The following is a 15,408-nucleotide window of genomic DNA, read 5'->3' on the forward strand; positions in this document are numbered from 1 at the left end:
CACTTTTGATAGACTCAAATCTGTAGCTGGAACATCCATATATCCATTGATTCTTGAAGTATATAAATGCCTCATGAGCTTAGTTCAACTGTCACACTCCATGAGACCCCAAAAGACAAGCTTGTTTTTCTCCAATGTTTGTAAACATTGTCAATGTAAACAAACACTGTATATCCTCATAACATGGTTAAAACAATAATTTACAAAAAACAATAAATCCATATCATGGATGGTCAGTCCTTGCATCCATAGCTCTGTCTATTAATCTGAGTATCACACGTCAGGTAAGACCCGGATGCAGACAACATCGAAGGAACAACAGTTTATTAATCGAACAGAGGCAGGCAAGAGACAGGTCAAGGGCAGGCAGATGGCAGTAATCCAGATAGGTGGAGCAAGGTACAGGACGGCAGGCAGGCTCAGGTTCAGGGCAGGCAGAATGGTCAACACCGGGAAAACAAGGAAACTGGAACAATCGAGAGACAGGAGCAGAGGGGAAAATGCTGGTAGGCTTGACAAAACAAAACGAATTGGCAACAGACAAACAGAGAACACAGGTATAAAAACACTGGAGATAATGGGGAAGATGAGCGACTCCTGGAGGGAGGTGGAGACAATCGCAAAGACAGGTGAAACAGATTAGGGTGTGACACTGAGAGTGGTTAACTTCTCCAGACACATCCCTCAGCTTTTTACCAAAACAGAGTGACTGGAATTCCTTTAGGTTTTTAATGTAAAGATATAATTTAATCGTATTATTTTATGTAGTAGAAAGCGATGGGTTAGAAGAAGCCTACATAACCAACCCATAAAGTAAAATGTAATATCCATATATGGCCAGCTATGTAATCTTTAACATTGATTTATCCTGCAATAGATGTCGTTCAATTGGTAATACATTTTGGTCTTCTTCTAATGCCTCTTAATTAAGAGGAAAGTAATCTAAAATAACTGAATTTAATCAGATTACATTACTGAGTTTGGGTAATCCAAAAGTTACGTTACTGATAAAAATTATGGACAGGTAACTAGTAACTGTAACGGATTACATTTAGAAAGTAACCTACCCAACCCTGTTCCTGGATAAGGCATTGGTGATGTGCCCATTCATTAATAAATGGGTGGGGTGGGGCAGAGAAAAGGGGAGGCCCTACTTTTCTGTCGTGGGAGGGGTAAGTACTCAACCAAGAGGAGCGTCCTTAAAACCACTAGATATTCAGCCCAGGTATATACAAGGTGACAATGGACAGTGCTATGTTAAGCTAGTTTTCTCACTCAGGGTTTGTTGTAATTTATTCTTATCTCAAGTGTCTGCGGCCATTATCCAGATAACCAAATCTTCTTCAACAAGAGGAGGCTCTTTGTCACATTTTCATCTAGCTTCTCAGAGAGAGGCATGCCACAGAACGTGTCAGGCATGAGCAGTGGGCATACCAGGCGGCGAGAGGAGTTGAAGGTTGTGATATTAGGTGATGGTGGATGTGGGAAAACCTCCCTCCTCATGGTTTACACTAAAAAATACTTTCCAGAGGTAAGACAGTTGACAAAGCCAGCTCATCATCTGGCTGTTCTCTTCTCTTTTTACACTTGCTTTAAGTGAAAAGTGTCTATGTATTTTTATTCGTTTTTCAGCACTATTTTTACTCTGCATGTAAGCAAATTATAGTGAAAGTACTTGACTATATGTGACAAAAATAATATTTATATATCCACAGAAAATGATGAAAAGAGCAAAGTTAATTTCAACCTTTTTAGCTATCATATCTGAAATAAAAATAAATAAATACAGGACTTGAAATATAACTACATTTTTGTCTATACATTTCAGAAATATATTCCCTGTGTTTGAAAAATGTGTCGCCAAGGTGAAGTACAGAGGGGCTGAGTTTTGCCTGAACCTCTATGATACTGCAGGACAGGTCTTGTATACCCATGCTTTTGAAAGCACCAGTGCACTTACACCTGGCTAAACAGGTATCCCAAGTCTTGGTGGGCGTGTTGTACTATTATTAAGTTGTCAAAAATATCTTAGAAATGCAATAACAAACACCCTCTGGTTGCTAAATAATCTTAAAATTTACGATAGGCCTAAGTGAAATTCAGGAGAGAGTTAAACACATTTATATTTTAAAGAAAGATAGAGATATAACAGATTTAGCAATAACAGATAAGGCTGCCATTGATTTAAGTAACTAACGTCTTAAGAGAGTGATTTTTTTGCTATACGATTATTTTCATGGCAGACTAATAATGCACATCCATCTGTTTCTGTGTATTTCTGTGTATTTCAGGTCAAGAGGACTATGACCGATTACGGCCTCTGTCCTATCCGAATGCCAACCTGGTGTTGATCTGCTATGATGTAATTTGCCCCTCAAGTTATGACAATGTCCTAATAAGGGTACTGCACTGTCTTCTCTTCATACTTTACTGCTTGTTTGTCTGTTTAAATCCCCCGAATGAGGAAAAAACCTTGTTAACATACATGCCATATAAAGTTTTATGACATTTACAACAGAATTAATGTCGCTGAAGCTGTCAGTATCATATATGAATATTATATATACAGTGGGGAGAACAAGTATTTGATACACTGCCGATTTTGCAGGTTTTCCTACTTACAAAGCATGTAGAGGTCTGTAATTTTTATCATAGGTACACTTCAACTGTGAGAGACGGAATCTAAAACAAAAATCCAGAAAATCACATTGTATGATTTTTAAGTAATTAATTTGCATTTTATTGCATGACATAAGTATTTGATCACCTACATTTACATTACATTTAAGTCATTTAGCAGACGCTCTTATCCAGAGCGACTTACAAATTGGTGCATTCACCTTATGACATCCAGTGGAACAGCCACTTTACAATAGTGCATCTAAATCTTTTAAGGGGGGGGGGGGGGGCAGAAGGATTGCTTTATCCTATCCTAGGTATTCCTTGAAGAGGTGGGGTTTCAGGTGTCTCCGGAAGGTGGTGATTGACTCCGCTGTCCTGGCGTCGTGAGGGAGTTTGTTCCACCATTGGGGTGCCAGAGCAGCGAACAGTTTTGACTGGGCTGAGCGGGAACTGTACTTCCTCAGTGGTAGGGAGGCGAGCAGGCCAGAGGTGGATGAACGCAGTGCCCTTGTTTGGGTGTAGGGCCTGATCAGAGCCAGAAGGTACTGAGGTGCCGTTCCCCTCACAGCTCCGTAGGCAAGCACCATGGTCTTGTAGCGGATGCGAGCTTCAACTGGAAGCCAGTGGAGAGAGCGGAGGAGCGGGGTGACGTGAGAGAACTTGGGAAGGTTGAACACCAGACGGGCTGCGGCGTTCTGGATGAGTTGTAGGGGTTTAATGGCACAGGCAGGGAGCCCAGCCAACAGCGAGTTGCAGTAATCCAGACGGGAGATGACAAGTGCCTGGATTAGGACCTGCGCCGCTTCCTGTGTGAGGCAGGGTCGTACTCTGCGGATGTTGTAGAGCATGAACCTACAGGAACGGGCCACCGCCTTGATGTTAGTTGAGAACGACAGGGTGTTGTCCAGGATCACGCCAAGGTTCTTAGCGCTCTGGGAGGAGGACACAATGGAGTTGTCAACCGTGATGGCGAGATCATGGAACGGGCAGTCCTTCCCCGGGAGGAAGAGCAGCTCCGTCTTGCCGAGGTTCAGCTTGAGGTGGTGATCCGTCATCCACACTGATATGTCTGCCAGACATGCAGAGATGCGATTCGCCACCTGGTCATCAGAAGGGGGAAAGGAGAAGATTAATTGTGTGTCGTCTGCATAGCAATGATAGGAGAGACCATGTGAGGTTATGACAGAGCCAAGTGACTTGGTGTATAGCGAGAATAGGAGAGGGCCTAGAACAGAGCCCTGGGGGACACCAGTGGTGAGAGCGCGTGGTGAGGAGACAGATTCTCGCCACGCCACCTGGTAGGAGCGACCTGTCAGGTAGGACGCAATCCAAGCGTGGGCCGCGCCGGAGATGCCCAACTCGGAGAGGGTGGAGAGGAGGATCTGATGGTTCACAGTATCGAAGGCAGCCGATAGGTCTAGAAGGATGAGAGCAGAGGAGAGAGAGTTAGCTTTAGCAGTGCGGAGCGCCTCCGTGATACAGAGAAGAGCAGTCTCAGTTGAGTGACTAGTCTTGAAACCTGACTGATTTGGATCAAGAAGGTCATTCTGAGAGAGATAGCAGGAGAGCTGGCCAAGGACGGCACGTTCAAGAGTTTTGGAGAGAAAAGAAAGAAGGGATACTGGTCTGTAGTTGTTGACATCGGAGGGATCGAGTGTAGGTTTTTTCAGAAGGGGTGCAACTCTCGCTCTCTTGAAGACGGAAGGGACGTAGCCAGCGGTCAAGGATGAGTTGATGAGCGAGGTGAGGTAAGGGAGAAGGTCTCCGGAAATGGTCTGGAGAAGAGAGGAGGGGATAGGGTCAAGCGGGCAGGTTGTTGGGCGGCCGGCCGTCACAAGACGCGAGATTTCATCTGGAGAGAGAGGGGAGAAAGAGGTCAGAGCACAGGGTAGGGCAGTGTGAGCAGAACCAGCGGTGTCGTTTGACTTAGCAAACGAGGATCGGATGTCGTCGACCTTCTTTTCGAAATGGTTGACGAAGTCGTCTGCAGAGAGGGAGGAGGGGGGGGGAGGGGGAGGAGGATTCAGGAGGGAGGAGAAGGTGGCAAAGAGCTTCCTAGGGTTAGAGGCAGATGCTTGGAATTTAGAGTGGTAGAAAGTGGCTTTAGCAGCAGAGACAGAAGAGGAAAATGTAGAGAGGAGGGAGTGAAAGGATGCCAGGTCCGCAGGGAGGCGAGTTTTCCTCCATTTCCGCTCGGCTGCCCGGAGCCCTGTTCTGTGAGCTCGCAATGAGTCGTCGAGCCACGGAGCGGGAGGGGAGGATCGAGCCGGCCTGGAGGATAGGGGACATAGAGAGTCAAAGGATGCAGAAAGGGAGGAGAGGAGGGTTGAGGAGGCAGAATCAGGAGATAGGTTGGAGAAGGTTTGGGCAGAGGGAAGAGATGATAGGATGGAAGAGGAGAGAGTAGCGGGGGAGAGAGAGCGAAGGTTGGGACGGCGCGATACCATCCGAGTAGGGGCAGTGTGGGAAGTGTTGGATGAGAGCGAGAGGGAAAAGGATACAAGGTAGTGGTCGGAGACTTGGAGGGGAGTTGCAATGAGGTTAGTGGAAGAACAGCATCTAGTAAAGATGAGGTCAAGCGTATTGCCTGCCTTGTGAGTAGGGGGGGAAGGTGAGAGGGTGAGGTCAAAAGAGGAGAGGAGTGGAAAGAAGGAGGCAGAGAGGAATGAGTCAAAGGTAGACATGGGGAGGTTAAAGTCACCCAGAACTGTGAGAGGTGAGCCGTCCTCAGGAAAGGAGCTTATCAAGGCATCAAGCTCATTGATGAACTCTCCAAGGGAACCTGGAGGGCGATAAATGATAAGGATGTTAAGCTTGAAAGGGCTGGTAACTGTGACAGCATGGAATTCAAAGGAGGCGTTAGACAGATGGGTAAGGGGAGAAAGAGAGAATGACCACTTGGGAGAGATGAGGATCCCGGTGCCACCACCCCGCTGACCAGAAGCTCTCGGGGTGTGCGAGAACACGTGGGCAGACGAAGAGAGAGCAGTAGGAGTAGCAGTGTTATCTGTGGTGAGCCATGTTTCCGTCAGTGCCAAGAAGTCGAGGGACTGGAGGGACGCATAGGCTGAGATGAGCTCTGCCTTGTTGGCCGCAGATCGGCAGTTCCAGAGGCTACCGGAGACCTGGAACTCCACGTGGGTCGTGCGGGCTGGGACCACCAGGTTAGGGTGGGCGCGGCCACGCGGTGTGAAGCGTTTGTATGGTCTGTGCAGAGAGGAGAGAACAGGGATAGACAGACACATAGTTGACAGGCTACAGAAGAGGCTACGCTAATGCAAAGGAGATTAGAATGACAAGTGGACTACACGTCTCGAATGTTCAGAAAGTTAAGCTTACGTTGCAAAAAAAAAAAAAAAAAAAGATCTTATTGACTAAAATGATATAGTACTGCTGGCTGGTGAAGTAGCCTGGCTAGCAGTGGCTGCGTTGTTGAAAGTGAAGCTGGCTAGGTAACCTCGACAATTTCTCTAAATTTCTCTAAACTACACAATTATCATGGATACAAGGACAGCAAAGACAACTAGCTAACACTACGCTAATCAAGTCGTTCCGTTGTAATGTAAGTTTCTACAGTGCTACTATTCGGTAGAAGTTGGCTAGCTAGCAGTGTTAGCTAGCGGTGTTGGCTAGGTAGGAGGACGGCAGCGCGGCAGGCGAAAATAGCTGGCTAGCTAACCGATAATTACCCAAAGCTACACAATTATCTTAGATACAAAGATAGCAAAGAAAACTATGTAGCTAGCTAACACTACACAAATCAAGTCGTTCTACCAACCAGTAAGAATTCCGGCTCTCACAGACATGTTAGTTTTTCTTTAAGAAGCCCTCCTGTTCTCCACTCATTACCTGTATTAACTGCACCTGTTTGAACTCGTTACCTGTATAAAAGACACCTGTCCACACACTCAATCAAACAGACTCCAACCTCTCCACAATGGCCAAGACCAGAGAGCTATGTAAGGACATCAGGGATAAAATTGTAGACCTGCACAAGGCTGGGATGGGCTACAGGACAATAGGCAAGCAGCTTGGTGAGAAGGCAACAACTGTTGGCGCAATTATTAGAAAATGGAAGAAGTTCAAGATGACGGTCAATCACCCTTGGTCTGGGGCTCTATGCAAGATCTCACCTTGTGGGGCATCAATGGTCATGAAGAAGGTGAGGGATCAGCCCAGAACTACACGGCAGGACCTGGTCAATGACCTGAAGAGAGCTGGGACCACAGTCTCAAAGAAAACCATTAGTAACACACTACACAATCATGGATTAAAATCCTGCAGCGCACGCAAGGTCCCCCTGCTCAAGCCAGCGCATGTCCAGGCCCGTCTGAAGTTTGCCAATGACCATCTGGATGATCCAGAGGAGGAATGGGAGATGGTCATGTGGTCTGATGAGACAAAAATAGAGCTTTTTGGTCTAAACTCCACTCGCCGTGTTTGGTGGAAGAAGAAGGATGAGTACAACCCCAAGAACACCATCTCAACTGTGAAGCATGGAGGTGGAAACATCATTCTTTGGGGATGCTTTTCTGCAAAGGGGACAGGACGACTGCACCGTATTGAGGGGAGGATGGATGGGGCCATGTATTGCGAGATCTTGGCCAACAACCTCCTTCCCTCAGTAAGAGCATTGAAGATGGGTCGTGGCTGGGTCTTCCAGCATGACAACGACCCGAAACACACAGCCAGGGCAACTAAGGAGTGGCTCCGTAAGAAGCATCTCAAGGTCCTGGAGTGGCCTAGCCAGTCTCCAGGCCTGAACCCAATAGAAAATCTTTGGAGGGAGCTGAAAGTCCGTATTGCCCAGCAACAGCCCCGAAACCTGAAGGATTTGGAGAAGGTCTGTATGGAGGAGTGGGCCAAAATCTCTGCTGCAGTGTGTGCAAACCTGGTCAAGAACTACAGGAAACGTATGATCTCTATAATTGCAAACAAAGGTTTCTGTACCAAATATTAAGTTCTGCTTTTCTGATGTATCAAATACTTATGTCATGCAATAAAATGCAAATTAATTACTTAAAAATCATACAATGTGATTTTCTGGATTTTTGTTTTAGATTCCGTCTCTCACAGTTGAAGTGTACCTATGATAACAATTACAGACCTCTACATGCTTTGTAAGTAGAAAAACCTGCAAAATCGGTAGTGTATCAAATACTTGTTCTCTCCACAGTATATATGATATGAAGATATGTCAGTATCAGAAATATATTTGAATACTTGCTCAAGCAAGTATTATCAGGTTCATGGTGAATTATTTTTGCACAGTAGATGCAGTCACTCTCACAAGAATGCATGACATAGAATGTTTATAAGATCTAACTCTGTTTACATATATTTCAGTGGTACCCCGAGGTGCATCACTTCTGCCATGGCGTTCCCATTATCCTGGTAGGATGCAAAACAGATCTGCAGAAAGACAAGGTCTTGGCAAGGAAACTATGGTCCTCAGGCCAGAACCCCATCACATACATCCAGGTAGATTTCATACATAGCCATACAGTATGTATGTATAACTTATATACATTGAATGTACATTTGTCATGCCACTTACATAATAAGTAATTTGTATTGGGTTTATTGAAAATGCAATACAAGTGGTTGAATTAGGGTTGTGTGATTGGAATGGGAGACTTTGATCAGAATTGTTTGAACAAAAACATTTTCAAAAGATCAAGAGCATTGATGATATTATGTTTATGACAGTAATTACAAGGCGAATCCTCACATTTGTGAGTGGTAATCCAATTTCTGAATAACCATTTTACATGGACTCAATTTATTTATCTGCCATTTGCTTTTTGACAACAGAACTAGTTCATGTCAGAGAGGGAACTTTTGTCATACAATATTTTTTCGAATAAGCAGCATGAGCTGGCGCACACCCAGAGAAAATGATTTAGTGTAGAGGTGCTGACTAACAGAGAATAAACTGTAAGCTATAAAAACCAAAGAGTCCATATATATAACCTCCCAGTTATTTATTGGTTAAAAAAACACCAATGTTTCAGCATCACTGTGCCTTCAGGGTATTTTCTAAAAACACCTAACAGGAAGAGTTACCTCAGAGTAGTAGGACAAGGTTTATGTTTTTTTGGCCTCTCAATTAGGAATATCACAACTTTTTTCAAAATCTGAGCAGGGTGAAGAGACCAAAAGGAAGATCAAAGCTGAGCTCTACTTGGAGTGTTCAGCCAAATACAAGGAGAATGTGGAGGACATATTCAGAGGCTACCAAACGAGCCCTTGCAGCAACAAGGAAATCCAGAAAGGCAAAGAGGAACGGATTCTGTGCCCTTCTGTGACCCAAGAGATAATGCTATCCACCACCGTGAGCTCCTGATACAGACAATACTCTAGCCTTACTCAGGGAAAACACAGATGATGACAGAGTCCTTCTCCCTACGAGTCCTCTTATAATATTGTTGCTGCATTTTACCCTTCTGCTAACCGACTTGTTTTTCCTTCCTGCTAATTCTTGACATATTGTCAAAATGTGTTTCTTTAATAGAAATGAACAACGGACCTCAAGTTATAGAACCACAAATGGGGACATTTGGTCTTCGAAAATTAAGGATGCATGAGGAAGAAGTTGAAGGTACCATTGTATAAAAATTGAAAGTTCCATTGTATTTTTCATTTTGACGCATCCAAATCTTTGAATTTATACAAAAGAGAAGGTTGACTCAAACAGTAATTCATATAGTACATCTCATAGTTGTAAAAACAAAACAAAAAAAAGAACCTTAATATGATTAAATGAAGCAACATAAATCTGGATTAGCTTGTAGAATTCATTCTTCGGTAAGCCTAGCGTTGTTATGCATAATAACAATTGCACATTGACTCCAGTCCTTCCAATGACTATGAATGTAATCAGATATGACATACAAAATATGTATAATGTATTTCATAAATGTCAATGATTGTCTAATAAAGAGGTTCTCAATCCAATTCACTTACCTTTGGGGAGACTCAGCACATTGTAACAGATTTACAGTATACGACTAGAAAACTATTCAACCTCTTGGATTTGGCAACAGACAAGGCAGTGCAGTCAGAGTTTATTAAGCGTGGGGCTTAATAAACCCTCAAACAGAACATCTTAAAAACATCAAATGGCATTTAAAGGGGATGTTTTAAAAAAGGCGTCAACCCTCATCCAATATACTGACGCATAAATAATAAAAAACGCAAATAATCATATGCCATTATTTTATTAAAGTAATAAAGTGGAGCAAAAAAGTATTTAGTCAGCCACCAATTGTGCAAGTTCTCCCACTTAAAAAGATGAGAGAGGCCTGTAATTTATCACAGGTACACTTCAACTATGACAGACAAAATGAGAAAAAAAATCCAGAAAATCACATTTGTAGGATTTTTAATGAATTTATTTGCAAATTATGGTGGAAAATAAGTATTTGGTCAATAACAAAAGTTTCTCAATACTTTGTTATATACCCTTGGTTGGCAATGACAGAGGTCAAACGTTTTCTGTAAGTCTTCACAAGGTTTTCACACACTGTTGCTGGTATTTTGGCCCATTCCTCCATGCAGATCTCCTCTAGAGCAGTGATGTTTTGGGGCTGTTGCTGGGCAACACGGACTTTCAACTCCCTCCAAAGATTTTCTATGGGGTTGACATCTGGAGACTGGCTAGGCCACTCCAGGACCTTGAAATGCTTCTTACGAAGCCACTCCTTCGTTGCCCGGGCGGTGTGTTTGGGATCATTGTCATGCTAAAAGACCCAGCCACGTTTCATCTTCAATGCCCTTGCTGATGGAAGGAGGTTTTCACTCAAAATCTCACGATACATGGCCCCATTCATTGTCCTTTACACGGATCAGTCGTCCTGGTCCCTTTGCAGAAAAACAGCCCCAAAGCATGATGTTTCCTCCCCCATGCTTCACAGTAGGTACGGTGTTCTTTGGATGCAACTCAGCATTCTTTGTCCTCCAAACACGACGAGTTGAGTTTTTACCAAAATGTTCTATTTTGGTTTCATCTGACCATTTGACATTCTCCCAATCTTCTTCTGGATCATCCAAATGCTCCCTAGCAAACTTCAGACGGGCCTGGACATGTACTGGCTTAAGCAGGGGGACACGTCTGGCACTGCAGGATTTGAGTCCCTGGCGGCGTAGTGTGTTACTGATGGTAGGCTTTGTTACTTTGGTCCCAGCTCTCTGCAGGTCATTCACTAGGTCCCCCGTGTGGTTCTGGGATTTTTGCTCACCGTTCTTGTGATCATTTTGACCCAATGGGGTGAGATCTTGCGTGGAGCCCCAGATCGAGGGAGATTATCAGTGGTCTTGTATGTCTTCCATTTCCTAATAATTGCTCCCACAGTTGATTTCTTCAAACCAAGCTGCTTACCTATTGCATATTCAGTCTTCCCAGCCTGGTGCAGGTCTACAATTTTGTTTCTGGTGTCCTTTGACAGCTCTTTGGTCTTGGCCATAGTGGAGTTTGGAGTGTGACTGTTTGAGGTTGTGAACAGGTGTCTTTTATACTGATAACAAGTTCAAACAGGTGCCATTAATACAGGTAACGAGTGGAGGACAGAGGAGGCTCTTAAAGAAGTTACAGGTCTGTGAGAGCCAGAAATCTTGCTTGTTTGTAGGTGACCAAATACTTATTTTCCACCATAATTTGCAAATAAATTCATTACAAATCCTACAATGTGATTTTCTGGATTTTTTTTGTTCTAATTGTCTGTCATAGTTGAAGTGTACCTATGATGAAAATTACAGGCCTCTCATCTTTTTAAGTGGGAGAACTTGCACAATTGGTGGCTGATTAAATACTTTTTTGCCCCACTGTATGTGCACTTGGATCACATTCAAAGGTTGACGATAAAGATCTGAAGTTTTGCCTCCATTGAAATTAATTTAGAAGTAGCTACTTGTGACTTCACATAAATGCAAAACAATCAGTGCTTTACAGTATTGTTAAAAGGAAGTACATTATGTTGAGGACAATATTTCAGCCTAATATTTTCACAACCACAGTATAACAGTTCATCTATCATGTAACAACAGTATGATGAGTGTGCTTAAAATGCATTAACTTATCAAAAAAACATCAGAGCATATCTTCAATTATCAATAGTGTTGAGTTTAAAAAGTTATAAATATAAATATTCCAACCCTGATGGACAGATTAAGGTCACCTGAAACAAAATATCTGAATTCTGCACTTTGCTTGCACCATAACTATTACAGCAGCTAATACAGGTTATACTCTCCTGGGGAGTTTTACTTTCATGGAAATTGGCCGGTTATCGTTTGTAAATGAATAATTCTAGCTACTTCACAAAATGTTCATCCCACACTTTTGGTGTTCCGTAGCCGCCATAGACAAAACGTAGTTTAGTCATGCGTATGTGATAAAAATACAAATATCATCTATTTAATGAAGATATCCAAAAATATTCAACTACAAATTTCACACTCACGTTCAGCTATTCAGATCTGTTCCTGAAGACATAAGGAAGACAATAGACATGCAGCAAAGCAATAAAAGTTGCTTGAGTCCAATCGAATGAACAATACAAAGCAAATTCTCCTGACCTCTCCACAACCATTTAAGCAAATAGAAAAAGCCTAGAGCAGTCCAAATCCCAATACAAAACATCTGTAGAAATTATTTATTACTATATAAAGTATCCTTTCTCATGGTGCTCATGCAAATAGATATATAAAAAAAAGCTTCATTATAGATTTCTTACAGCTGTCTAATGCTCTATTCTCTCTACTCGTGTATGTTCCTGTTAGGGGAAGTGGACAGAGGAGGGCTGCAGACTGGTCGTCTCTGCCCTGTGGTCCAGCTGGTTCTGCAGCCGGGTGATATTGGACAGCTCCTCCAGCTCCTGAAACTGACGGTCAGTTTTGTGACTGACCAGAGAGCGATAGAAGTGCACAGCGAAGACGATGAACACCAATCCAAATGGCACCATGATGGAGGTGGAGGCAATGGCTGCCGCCTCACCAGAACTGATGGTGCCATTATCAGTGGGGCGCCTGAGGGGCAGGAACTTGACCCAGCACAGCAGAACCACCTCGGTCAGGAAGAGCAGGGTACCAATAACAGTGGAGAAGGCCCAGGCCAGCTCAATGTGGCGGTGCATGCGCTCATGGGGTGACTCGTTGACCGAGTTTAAGTTGTGAACGTTGCTGACGGCCTCCAGGTTTGGCAGGATACAGGTGCTGATCATCAGGGCGAAGAGGTGCACTGCCACTAGGACAGTGGTGCAGGCGCTGAAAGCTATCAGCAGCCCTGGGGGATACACATGATCTGGCTCCAGCTGCACCTCTACCATAGCCACCTGAAATACAGAGAGGCATTTTAACACGAAACACTGACCGAGAGAGCAACGACCAGGATTTGATTCAGAACATTTTGAACACAGACAATTATCTATTTTATAGCTCAACCACGGCAAGTGACAATTTCATGTTTTTCTCTGTTGAATGCCGGCTGCACAGAAAGATGTAGCCTAACCCTTGAGGCCAGGTGACAACTGTACTGGGTCTAACTGTCTGTTGGGTGAGTGACTGTCAGATTAAATGTTATTGGCTTGTATGGTACAGTAGGATATTCTGCAGTTAATTTGTGATAGGTTAAGGTTTAGATATGACTCTGACTCACTAATGGCATCCTTACTTTGCATCTGGCCTTGCATAGAGGTTTAAACTTGCAGAGACATTTCAATGCATTCAACTATGCCCCATCCGTGGCCGTGGGTACGCAAATCTATGCGTCACAAATTGCAATGTATCCGGTTTCATACCTATTTTTTTATTTTTATTGTATCGTTAAATCTGTCCACCGGTTATTTTCAATCAAAAAGTTGTGGTTTATCCAGCATTATAAACCAGGTAGCTTGGGTCCTGGATGCTGAAACAACATTCCAGCCATGTGTAAATCAGAAAATATACCACAGGTATGAAGCAAAACTAGTTGTTTACTATTATATTTATGTTGGTATCCTGTTTATAATAGCAACAGATACCTCTGGGGTTTGTGGTTTACGGCCAATATGCCACTGGTAAGGGTTGTATCCAGGCACTCCGCTTTGCGTCGTACTTAAGAACAGCCTTTAACCATGGTATATTGGCCATATACCACAACCCCTCGTGCCTTATTGCTTAAACATACCATGTCTGTTCTTAAGCATGACGCAACGTGGAGTATCTGGATACACCCCTTAGCCGTGGTATATTGGCCATATATCACAATCCCCCGAGGTGCCTTATTGCTATTATAAACTGGTTACCAATGTAATTAGAGCAGTAAAAATAAATGTTTTGTCATACCCGTTGTATACGGTCTGATATACCACAGCTGTTAGCCAATCAGCATTCAGCGCTCGAAGCACCCAGTTTATAATGGCCATTATAAATCAGGTGGTTCAAGCCCTGAATGCTAAAAACAAGATCAAATCATTCAGGTCTAGAAAGATGCCGGAGTTTCCGACTTGGATAATCCATCAAATTGCTAATTCTTGAATGCACTGTAGTCTGAGATTTCCAAATTCCCAGTTGATTTGAATGAGACATCATCCCTGAGCTCCGACTTCTCCCACATGCTGACCTCTGACTTCACCTACTAAGGGAATGCCCTCGATAACATTTTCAGCAGATACATTTAACAAAATATTATTTATAAAAAGCAAAATATTATTTATAAAAAGCAATCTATTAATTATGGTTTTTGAACAGTATAATTTGTTTACAGACATGATAGCTGTGAGCCCACTTTCAGTTGTTTGGTTGACACGGCTTGTTGGCCATTACATTAGCCAATCGGCGTTTCTAAACAAGTTCAAAGCACTTGAATTGGTATTTACTACCTTCCCACTCGGTTACGAACGCTACATTATTAGATAGTCAAATAGGCCGGTAGGTGTCATGTGTCAAGAAATTGTGCGTCATATAACTCAATTTTGGCAAAGTTGCATGAATCCTCTCCAATCTCTGAGTCCAGTACTCACCATCGCGAAACCCGACAGGAGAGCTGAAGTTCTGCTCGTAGCTTTCAGCTTTGCTCGACTCAAGTAAAGTTTTCTCCATGACAGAGCTTGCAAAGAGTGTTCGTTCAAACTCATTGCTGGCTACCGTTATAACTTTTCAAGCAGTCAACCTGTAGTTCTACACAAGATGCGGTCTCATGCGAATTGACATACAATTGAACTTCTAAACTAATGAAAAAAAAACGTTATTTCTATAAACGTTAACCTTCTACTACTGTTCCCATAACTAATTCAGGAAACACAAGATATTATCTTACCCACAATCCAATGCTGTTTCTGTGTGCGGCGCAGTTTACTGCTTGCGGTAGTTGTAGTGCGCCTATGAACAATCCTGTATATTTCCTCGATGGGGTTGTATGTCTAGATCTGTGGGTGCACTTTTGAATAGGTCACATCAACTTCGCCTAAAGAATGCAAACAACGTGTTGAATACCGTGGGATGATTATATTGAAATGTGTGTGTCCATCGCCTATAGAATTGCATAAATGCTACCATACTTTTTCACTTGCATTTCAGCCATAAAATATTTACATTTAAGTCATTTAGCATACCCTCTTATCCAGAGCGACAGACGCTCTTATCCAGAGCGACTTACAAATATTGACAATATTCTAGTACCAGAATTCCATCTGTAATAATTCGATGCATCTGTGACATTGGACGTGTTGGTAAGCTATCTCTATATGTGCTGTTGGATGGTCGCATTCATTAAGGCAAACTATCACGTTTTTATGGATTAATTATCCA

General features: G+C 43.0%; 2 protein-coding genes across 2 annotated transcripts; one reads left to right on the forward strand and one right to left on the reverse strand.

Moving 5' to 3' along the window:
* The first annotated feature begins 1,261 nt into the window (after positions 1 to 1,261).
* Positions 1,262 to 9,560, forward strand: LOC129853352 (rho-related GTP-binding protein RhoF-like). The gene is made up of 3 exons (XM_055919297.1): positions 1,262 to 1,531; positions 7,969 to 8,103; positions 8,768 to 9,560. Exons 1-3 carry the CDS (start codon positions 1,397 to 1,399, stop codon positions 8,966 to 8,968), a joined length of 471 nt encoding a protein of 156 aa, XP_055775272.1. The 5' UTR covers positions 1,262 to 1,396; the 3' UTR covers positions 8,969 to 9,560.
* Positions 9,561 to 9,826: 266 nt separating this feature from the next.
* LOC129853351 (calcium release-activated calcium channel protein 1-like) lies at positions 9,827 to 14,948 on the reverse strand. Its single transcript, XM_055919296.1, has 2 exons — positions 14,622 to 14,948; positions 9,827 to 12,953 (listed from the first exon to the last, which is right to left on the reverse strand). The coding sequence occupies exons 1-2, from the start codon at positions 14,733 to 14,735 to the stop codon at positions 12,399 to 12,401; spliced, it is 669 nt and encodes a 222-aa protein (XP_055775271.1). The 5' UTR covers positions 14,736 to 14,948; the 3' UTR covers positions 9,827 to 12,398.
* Between the last annotated feature and the right edge of the window lie 460 nt (positions 14,949 to 15,408).

The sequence above is a fragment of the Salvelinus fontinalis genome, chromosome 4 (assembly GCF_029448725.1).
Source record: "Salvelinus fontinalis isolate EN_2023a chromosome 4, ASM2944872v1, whole genome shotgun sequence".
NCBI classification, from domain to species: Eukaryota; Metazoa; Chordata; class Actinopteri; order Salmoniformes; family Salmonidae; genus Salvelinus; species Salvelinus fontinalis.

Bases quoted from the DNA above. Each gene is read 5' to 3' on its own strand.
- LOC129853352 (XM_055919297.1), top strand. From the start codon at position 1,397: ATGCCACAGAACGTGTCAGGCATGAGCAGTGGGCATACCAGGCGGCGA. The intron at 1,532-7,968 runs GTAAGACAGTTG...CATATATTTCAG, and splicing joins CTAAAAAATACTTTCCAGAG to TGGTACCCCGAGGTGCATCA. The intron at 8,104-8,767 runs GTAGATTTCATA...AAATCTGAGCAG, and splicing joins ACCCCATCACATACATCCAG to GGTGAAGAGACCAAAAGGAA.
- LOC129853351 (XM_055919296.1), bottom strand. From the start codon at position 14,735: ATGAGTTTGAACGAACACTCTTTGCAAGCTCTGTCATGGAGAAAACTT. The intron at 12,954-14,621 runs GTGAGTACTGGA...TCTGTATTTCAG, and splicing joins TCCTGTCGGGTTTCGCGATG to GTGGCTATGGTAGAGGTGCA.